The 9,693-nt window shown below is 49.3% G+C and overlaps 1 protein-coding gene across 6 annotated transcripts in view; it reads left to right on the plus strand.

The window, feature by feature from the left end:
• HIVEP1 (HIVEP zinc finger 1) overlaps positions 1-9,437 on the plus strand; it is a 124,188-nt gene extending 114,751 nt beyond the window's left edge. For 4 of the 6 annotated variants that reach the window (XM_061995114.1, XM_061995115.1, XM_061995113.1 and 1 more), the window contains exons 9-10: positions 598-1,599; positions 2,321-2,657. In XM_061995114.1, coding sequence (XP_061851098.1) covers positions 598-1,599; positions 2,321-2,560 — 1,242 coding nt within the window. In that variant the 3' untranslated portion in view covers positions 2,561-2,657. Of the gene's footprint in view, positions 1-597; positions 1,600-2,320; positions 2,658-4,409; positions 4,518-8,876 lie in introns of those variants that run through there. The other 2 variants (XM_061995117.1, XM_061995118.1) reach the window with 2 other exon arrangements.
• Positions 9,438-9,693: the final 256 nt, after the last annotated feature.

Below are 9,693 nucleotides of genomic sequence, written 5' to 3' on the forward strand. Positions count from 1 at the left end.
ACAGGGGAAATGAGAAGAAACAGGAGCATATAAACATGATTATCATGCACCAAGTCATGGTGAACTGAGGCAGCAGCGGGATGTGGATCCCACCTCTCACCTCTGCATCCGTGGGTGCTGCAGTTGTCATCCATCTCTTGAGGCAGCTGCAGACAGATGTGCCGTGGTGCTGCCTCTGCCTGTCGGGAGGCTGTAATGCCTCGGGCAGAGGAACCCAGTGCAGCACAAATGCCAGCTTACGCTTGTTTAACCTTCTTGCCTGAGGTGATTTCCACAGAAAACAACTCTGCAAAGCCTTCTCCGTCCTTAAAAAACACATACAAAGGATACTCAGCAATGTTTTGGAGCGCTGGCGTTCCAGAGAAATTAGCCAGGGTAATTAGGAGAGGAAAATTCAATTAGTGGGCAAGGAAGGAGCTGGAAAAAGAAAGGAAGGAAATGAGTTCATTGTTCAAGCTGGGCAGCAGATACTGTGAACGGGTTTGTTTTGCCTTAAGAGGGAGGGTGGGAAGCGCTGGCAGCCGCCTCGTGTTTCGGTCTTGCCGGGGGACGGTGGCGGTGCCGCCGCAGTGACACGCCTGTGTTGTTCTCCCCCAGAGCGCGGCCTCCGTGGGCTCCCCCTCCTCGCAGGTGGCAGCGCCTTACGCTGAGATCCCGGAGGAGAAGCCGCCCGGCTGCCCGCCGCCCGCCAACGAGCCCAGGGCTCCCCAGACTCACCTCTTCAGCCACCTCCCCCTGCACTCGCAGCGCCAAGCCAAGGCAGCCTACGGCACGGTCCCGGTCGGGGGCATTCAGGTGGTGCCCGCCGGCCTGGCCACCTACTCCACCTTCGTTCCGATCCAGGCGGGGCCGGTGCAGCTCACCATCCCGGCCGTCGGCGTCATTCACAGAACTACCAGCGCCCTGGGCGAGACGGGCGGCGCGGCCGCCGGCCCCGCCGCCAACCCCGTGGGGATGGCCGAGGTGAACGGCGTGGTGCCCTGCATCCCCATCGGCCAGGTGAGCGTGCCGGGCATCCAGGGGCTCGGCACGCCCGGCCTGCAGCCTCTGCCTCCGCTGGGCGTGGAGACCCTCAACATCTTGGGCTTGGCCAACGCCAACATCGCCCCGCAGATGCGGCCGTCGGGAATCACGCTGAACGCCGTGGGCCTCCAGGTTCTGACGGCCGGCGCGGCCCCGCCGGGCAACCCCAGCCGGCAGCCGCACATCCCCGGCCTGCAGATCCTGAACATCGCCCTGCCGACCCTCATCCCCTCCGTCGGCCCCGCGGGCGCCGACGGGCAGGGGGCCGCCGAGCCTCCCGCCGCGGGCACCAAAGCCGGCGAGGCCCCGCCGGAGCCGGCAGAGCCAGGCCAGGCCGGCAGCGCCGCCTCTCCTCAGCGCTACGGCGGGAAGAGCCGCGCCGAGCCCTCCCCGAGGGGCGACCGACCCGACGGCCCGGGCAAGGCGGATCCCGAAAGGACTGAGGCGGCCAAGTTGAAGCGCGACGGCCCTGCCGCCCAGGCGCAGGTGGCTGCCGCGGCCGAGCCCCGCTCCAAGGCCGACGCCGACGCCTTCGCCGAGGCCCCGCTCCGCCCAGCTGTGTCCCCGGACAGACAGGTACAGAGGCCAGCGCCCCGGCGCCCAAACACGGTGCAGTTTAGCGATGGCAGCAGTGACGATGAGGATAGACTTGTCATAGCAACCTAAGGTTTGGGGGGGGTTATTTTTTGGTTGTGTTTTTATTTTGGGGGGGAGGGAGTGGTTTTTTTATACCTATATAACACTTGCAGGTTTGTTTGCAAACCTCCCTGTCCTCAAAGCACATTTTTCTGACACAAACCCATTTACTAATCTTCGTGCAATCATGAACTCTCGACCAATAATTGTTGTTCCTTGTCAGCTCCAGCCCATTTTTTGTACATGTTGTATAGACGATTGTGCCTTTTTTGGAGTTTTATGTTTAGAAACCTGTACAGATTGTTGAATATATATATATAAAATATATATATATAAAATATGTATATTAAAACCAGGTAGTTGCTTGTGTTCAGTAAGTAAACATCCTATGTCAGATAAATAAAGGATTAAATTATATGTTGCACTGTTAAATGTAAATTTTTATGGCTGTGGGACAAAGTTTCTGTGTACAGATCTAGTATGTAAAACTCCATATTTATTGTATCCATATTAGTCTTGGAAAAGGGTCTGTCCATCTTTCTCGTGTAAGACGGTAGCTTTACACTTCAAAAGAGAAATACAGTATCTGTGTTATGAAACATTACAGTAAAATTTTGTTTACTGACTTTACCCTCGCTGATGTTGTGCCTTCTTGATGCAGCCCAGTAGTCGCAGAGGCGCTCGGCTCCTTCCTTTTGGTTATCCTTGCAGCTGCGTTCAGCTCGAAAGGATGCCCCCCGTGGTTTCACCTGCCACCAGAGAGAAACCCTCCCACTCTTCAGGCTTACCCGGAGCCAGACCTTCCATCCCAAACCGTCCCACGATGGCCAAGCGGGGAGGGAGCCCACCAGGTTTTTGTAGAGTGAGCATCCGTCCGCCTCGGGGGTTTAACACTTCCTAACTCCGAAGCTTTTGAAGACCTCCCTGAGGGGAAAAATAGCAAAAAAAAAGAAAGAGGGGCAAGATGAAGTATATTTTTATTTGTAATCCTGAACTATGAACCCACTTTTTATTGACATTAAAATGTTGTTACGCAAGAAAGGCAGAATGCTTTGTGTGTTCTTGACTGCAAAACGCACCATCCACTTGGTGACAACGCTACTGCTGTAATGAGGATTTGGCACTCCCCTTTACCATCAGCTTCTTCTGAGGCTGCATTGCAGGTCATCTTCCTTCACAGGTAGACAAAGCCAGTTTTTTCCCTAAATATGGCTCTGTCTTATTCATGCAAGGGGTGAAAAAAAGAGGCTTAGAGGTCTTACACATACAATCAATGTGGCCTTGTATCAACAAACTCATCTTTATGGGCGTGCAAGACACGGGCGAGTCCCAGAATGCTGGAACAGAGTAAAATTGTGTTTGCACACAGTGGAAGCCATTTAAAGTTACCTGTAGGTTTGTTAAGGTGTTTGCAGGAGATGAGTCTCACGTGCTCCCAGGCTGCACATTCCCAAAGGTTTCAAATTGGCCAGGATTCCTGGCTGTGATTTTTAAACAGAGCTGGTTTTCTTCCGTGTCGTGGATCGCAGAAGTTTATGATGTCTCACCGTTTTAACAACCAAATTCCCAGTGGAAAACTGGGAGGTGTAAATGAAAAGCGTGCTCGTCTTTGTGGGAAGAGCAAGGGTGAGCCCAGAGATAGCAGCTGCAACGGTGGGAATCAAATCAGGAGTGAGCCTGAACGCGAGCTGCGCTCCATTGTTCACAGATTAACTCCTGTACCCAGCTCAAAGAAGTAATTCATGCCTTGTACTACTCCAGAAACAGCATGATCCTAGACCCATATTTAACTTTACATCAGCTTTTGTACTTCTCCTCACGTTGTACTCATGACACTGTTCCATTACAGTGTGTTGTAAAACTGTAGGCGATGCTGAGGGAGCTTTATTAACTTGCAGAGAGAGCACTTCAGGACCAGAAGATCGTCTCTATTACTGTGATTATCAGGCAATTGTACTGATCCAGCAATTAGAAGCACACGTATTAGAAAGGAGAAACGACTCTTGGCTCGGCTGTGAGTGTTGGTACAACCCCTGCCTGTGCTGAGGGCCCCAACCACCACACACTCTCAGCTCACGTTGAGGAGAGCTCAGAGTTCTCAGCACCTCCCAGCACCACTTCAAATTTGTGACTGTCTTATGTGCAACCACCATGTAAAATGTCACTGTGCCTTTGTATGTTCCTCTTACAAACCTGTGGTGATGTCGCTGTGTCTTGTACCATCGTCGTTTACACCAACCATGGGAAACGACCTGAACCAGCCCAGGTTGGTTGCCATTGCATCTGCTTTTGTTAGTAGGATCAAGTGAAGGTTTGTGCTTAATCGACTCAAGAAACTATTGTGTCGCTTTTAGCTTCTGTAAACCAGACGCTCACCAGTAAACTACAGCCGTGCTAATTAATTGGAGCATATTTGTCTGCGGCATGGCCAAAATAGAAATGATTGTCTCAAAGAGGTTTAGAGCAAAACCATCTCCAAGACTTGGAATGCCATCACAGGCATTACCCTTTCTCTGAGTTGTATAAGGAAGCAGTAGGTAAGCAATTGCTGTTCCACGTGCCCCCAAGGCCTGATTTTACTAACCATTCTGAAGCTCCAGAGAGTCACTGTGTGCACACCTTCAGTTTTTACTGGAGTAGCAATTTGTGATGTGCTCATGGTCTAAGGATTCATCCTAGAAGTCACTAATTTAACAGAGGATTGCTCCTGCTGAATCAGGCGATCTACATGTGTCTCTGTCCTCTTGCAGGTGTTTTGAAGTCATCAAGGTCAAGAGACTGAAGCGGCATCTTGAAGGATAAGAATGACGAGACAACAGATATGTCATAAAGAGGGATGTTGAGACGTGTGTCATTTGGTAAGTCAATAGCAGGGCAATAGAAACGACCAAGGGAGCGGGTTCTGGTTGAATGTGAGCAATCCTCACACTTAGGCAGGCAAAGCAGATGAGCTGTATTTGAAGCCAGGTCTCCTCTAATGAGGCGATTAGCGGGTAGCTGCAGATGGATCTAACCTTGTTCAAGTCCCTTTAGCACGTTTCCAAATGAGTATTTCTGATCCCTCTACAACTTGTGCCAGAGGAAAAAAAACCCAGACTGATCTAGGAGCGTGACCACACCAGAGAGAAGGTTCAGCTCCAGACCTGTGCTGTTAGTGTCCAGCACTTTCCTTGCACGTAACCAACGTCTCTCTTGGCATTTGTGGGTGTCCTGTGTCGGCACAGGCCTGTGACCACCGTCTTAGCTGTGATGTTTGCATTCTGAATTAATCCCTTTCATTTTAAATTGCCTTGTGTCTTTATTCTCCTGTGCAGAGTCATTAGTGATGGGGAAATGGCACTCCCCTTGCCACAGGGATCCTTCTGTTCGAGTCAGTAGGAAGTCCCTCGGAGGTCCTGCCGGTGCAGGATGAGGCTGCTCTTCACACGGTGTAAATTATCACAGCTGAATTGCAGTAAATAGCACTGGAGCTGTTTATTCAGGGATCAATTTTTAACGACTGTCACACACCCTCTGGCCAAATCCAGCACAGCTGTTTAAACATTAAAAGGCCAGGGCAAGTGTTACTGTTCACTGCACCCAGGCAGAGTCTGGCATCTTCACACAACCTGTTCTCCTCGAGAGGGTGCACGCAGGTGCTTGCTAAAGGCTGGGTATAGATACAGCTACAGTGAGGACATGGTCAATGTCCGAGGGACCCCTGCAGATGCTTCCCTGCTATCTGCCAAAAGTCCTCACTAGAAAGAGAGGCAACCAGTAGCCTGCAGCTCTCGTCTTTCACTTCAGACAAGGATTGATTTCTCATTGCAACACGTGATGTTGGCTGGTGACGTGGGTATCTGATTGTGAAGGCAGCATGTTCCCCTGCTGTGCATGTACCAATATTGGCTTTGGAATGTGGACTCAATATTAAGTGTCTACATTCCCAATTTGGGCTTTAATAAGCTACAGCATGACCTATGTGTCACTTCTTAGGACAAGACCTAAACCAGACACAGCCACTTGTGCTGTAACGAGCTTCACATCCCATGTCCTTTAGCACTACATCCCCAGACACACCTCCCAGCATCTGCAGTGTAGCCCAAGCCAACCAAACTTGCTGAGCTCAGGGATGCCCTGCCCTGCATTGATCACTGCTGCTGTTAGCTCTTTTGCTCTTTCCACTTCTCAAGTAACTTGCTGCAGCTTCAGGTTGTTGTGGATGATGCTCTTGAGGCCAGAGCAGCCCACAGTTGGTCCCTATCAGCCCATCCTCTGCTGGAAAGCCTGACAGCTTTTTGCATACAAGCAAATCTGAATACATATCACATGCTTTTCAGCCAGCCTGCTGAGACTGAATACAATCTGTCCCACCCCAAAACCAAAGATATGCCATAAACCAAAGACACACCATGCTTTACACTTAGCTAAACAATCTATATGGGCTCTTAATAAACAGATCGATCTCGCCCAGGGTTTACTGACGTGTGTGTTAAACAGTGTACAATGAATTTGTCACCCTACAGCTAATTCCAGAAGTCTTCATTTTTTTGGCCAGATAATCCTCACTATAAGGTTTTATAAACACTTCAGTTTAAACCTGCCTTTCAAATCTGCATTGCACATGAGGAGGGTTTCATCGAAACAGAGTTGAGAAATGCTCAGTTTTGGCATGAGTGACTCGCCAAAAAGCCAGGGAAACCAAACAGTCTACAAGTTGGAATGCTTGCTCAAGAGAGCCTTCAGCTGACTTATCTCACAGGCCACTGAAAGATCCTCTAAGACCAGTTACATCTCCTGGGAATGAATCCTTACCTTGCTTTCATGCTCTAGGATACGAACAGTAAGTGCCATCCATCTTGGGTGACTGTTATGGTCAGTCTCTAGGTGTGAATGATAAATATGAATGCCTTCAAGAAAAACATGGCTAGAATTGTCTTTCTATGCCTTAAGGAGTTTTTCTTTGCTTGTAAGGGGTCTCAGCACCTACAGATGGCTGTAATGATACATAAAATAGCAGAGACTTGCACTACATAGAAGCAATTTCTGGCTTGTATCTTTGAGGATGAGACCAGTGTCTCAGGTCTAGATGCTGGAGTGCAAACTATTGCTGGCTTAGTGTGAGAACAAGCTGCTTTAAAATACTCCAGATTATTAGTTAATTCTATGTGGAATGTCCATGTGTGGATGAGGAAACAGCAACAAGGATGTAACAGCTTGTAATTCATTGATTTGATGTTCCTGTTTTGTTGCAGAAATACTGAATGAAAGAACCCCAGATCTTGTGGCAAAGGTGTTGCTGATGTTCTGTTTGTCCCACCACTGGCCAGACTGCTCACAGTGTTAGGAGGTGGCTGGTGCTTCTCAGATATCCCCTGTAAGATGTGAGGAAGCCATGCTGGCTGGAAGATGGCGAGGCTTTACATTCCTGCAGTTCAGTCATGGAAACAGAACTTGTCCTAAGATGAGTCAATTAGCTAGGCATGCTTAGTTTCCTTTGGTAATAGCAGGCTTGTTTTTCCCAGTAAGGTCAAATGTTAAGGCCTGTTTGGTTTTGTGGCTGCACTTTTTGGTGTGTTTGAAATCCATTACCATGCATGAGGCATTTGTGCTGGAAACAGGCCAGCTGAAGGCTGTCTGTAAAGTCAAATACCCCTAGCATTTCTCCTTTTTTGTTAACGTGGTTGCAACGTCCCTTTGGGCTTCAGAAGGTCCATTTGCAGGTCATGCAGGTCTAAGTTGCTTCAGTGGTGGTACCTAAATACCTTACAGTGTGATTCCTCCTTCTGAGCAACAGAACATTTGACACAGGTGACCCATCTCATACACAGCAGCTCTCTAATAAAATGGTTAACCATTAACCATTGTGACCTGATCCAGGTGACCCTGCTTCTGCAGGGGGGTTGGACTAGATGATCTCTAAAGATCCCTTCCAACCCCTACCACTCTGTGATTAAGAGCCCTTCCCCACTCCAGATGCAGCCATGGAAGGGAGTTTGCAGCCCACTCCTTTGCAGGAGCCTGGTCCCCATGGCAGCAGGAGCAGCCCCAATTTCCTGAGAGGCTTTCTTGAGGCAGGAGCCATGGTTGGATGTGCACGTGCAGTGGGGGATCCACACATATCCCAGGAGCACAGGGCCACAGCACACCACAGAAGGAAAAAAAAAGTGCTGGCAGCAGTTTGGATTGTGCTGGGCTTCAGGCTTCATGCAGGGGCAGATTTTGGAAAAGGAGTTAGGCACCAGTCAATGGCACCTCCCCAGACCCAAAGCAGCTAAAGGGGAAAGCCACCACCTTGAGATTCCTCCTTCCCATCCCTTAGGGCCAAGCCATACCAAGTCAAAACAAAAGGATGAAAAAGCACCTTGTAACAGAGTCTTTTGACAAATCAGAAGGGATTTTGACATGAAGCCAAAACTGCCTGTTTGAACAGCAAATTGCTACAGCTCTGTACCTGCTAATACTCAAAGTCTGCCCAGCCTGAGCTGCTGCCCTTCTGGAACCCAGCTCTCCTCCATAGGACCTAGCACAAGGTAGTTTGCTTCTGTGAGGCTCTGCATGCCTCAGGTACACTGAGTGCAGAGAGGTCGTATCCTTTATGCAATCCAATCAAAAGGGCTTCATTCTGACAAGGAGATGGTGAAGTTACAGATGCATTCAGTCACCATCCTCTCGTGGGAGGCTGAAAGGCAACAGTGCTGCCCCAGCTCTCTCCTCATCAGCCAGGGACTACATGGCAAAGCAGGTGATGCCCCTCAGCTCCCTGGGTAAGTGGGCACCTTCATTAGTTACCCCTCTTTCCCAGGAAGCTGCTGCAAGCTCCCAGGCTGTAGCTTGGGCCAGCTGCAGGCACTGGTGGCAGAAAGGAGGCCAAGGTACAAGAAAGACTGAAACCAAGGCAAGAGAGAGCAAGCTGGGGAGAGCACTGTGCTGTAGCCAGCCTGTCAGGTGGTTTGGGCACAGGAAGGCAGCATCCTGTATTGTGGCCCTGTTACTCAGTGCCAGGTGTGTCCCTGGTTTGGAAAAACAGCCTAGGAGCCAGAACAGAAGCAAATGCTGTGGCTCTTTGCAAAAGGGAAGCCGTGTTTCCATCTGGACAGCACACAGTTTTGCTCCACCAACGCATCAAGTGGGTGGTTCAGAAGCCATTTTTGACACTTAGCAGTTTAAACTGTGTTTCTGTCTGTCTTTGTTTATTCCCACACCTATAATCATCAGTGACTCTTTCTTATTTACAGTGTTTCAGAGCAAGACCTCACACACCTCATGCTGATTAATTTCTGCTGGACTGGGTAACTGGCTCCCTGTGGACATCCCATTTACCTGTGAATCATCGTTCCTCTCCTTGAGACATCCCCCAACTCAGATCGAAGATCCAGAAGGTATTAGACATGAAGCTCAAACATTAGAAAAGGCACACACAAAGAAATGCATCTCTCCTGTCCTGCTGAAAGCTGGCTTGGTGAACACAACCCCAAGCACTTCTTATAGAAGAAAGAGTGGAAAGACAACGAGAAGGAGAAAGAGACTTCAGAGTGGTACAAGTTATTTTTCCTAAGTATTTGCACTTTTGTACTTACTTAGTTGTCCCTTGCAGTTGGAAACTCTTCAGGCTAGAGCCTCACCTGATGGCAAATGACATCCACAGGCTTCAGCAAGAGCTGCAGTGGCTGCCTGAGCCGAGGACTTGGCGCTCCCCATTTCAATATGGAGCCTTGCCTAGGGACACACAAATTAAAGCAACATGAAAGCACGTGGTCTGTTTGTTCAAGTGTCTGTTGTGGTGTTGATGTTGGTGGTCAGTTTTCCATTTAGCTGTGTGAACAACCGAAAAGATTCTGTGCCAGTGAAATGCCCAAACCTAAGGTCATGAGGTCAGACTAGCTCATCATTAAGCCTCTTCTCCCCTTGCAATCTTGGAGCACTGGGGCTTGATCTGATAAAGCAATTAAAGCCTTTATTTCAGCAGCGTTTGATCTTGAAGACTGCACAAAGAATTTGTCTTTTAACATCCTGAACTTTTTTGGTTTCTTTAAAAAAAGAATTTCAAGCTGC

The sequence above is a fragment of the Colius striatus genome, chromosome 4 (assembly GCF_028858725.1).
Source record: "Colius striatus isolate bColStr4 chromosome 4, bColStr4.1.hap1, whole genome shotgun sequence".
Taxonomy (NCBI): domain Eukaryota; kingdom Metazoa; phylum Chordata; class Aves; order Coliiformes; family Coliidae; genus Colius; species Colius striatus.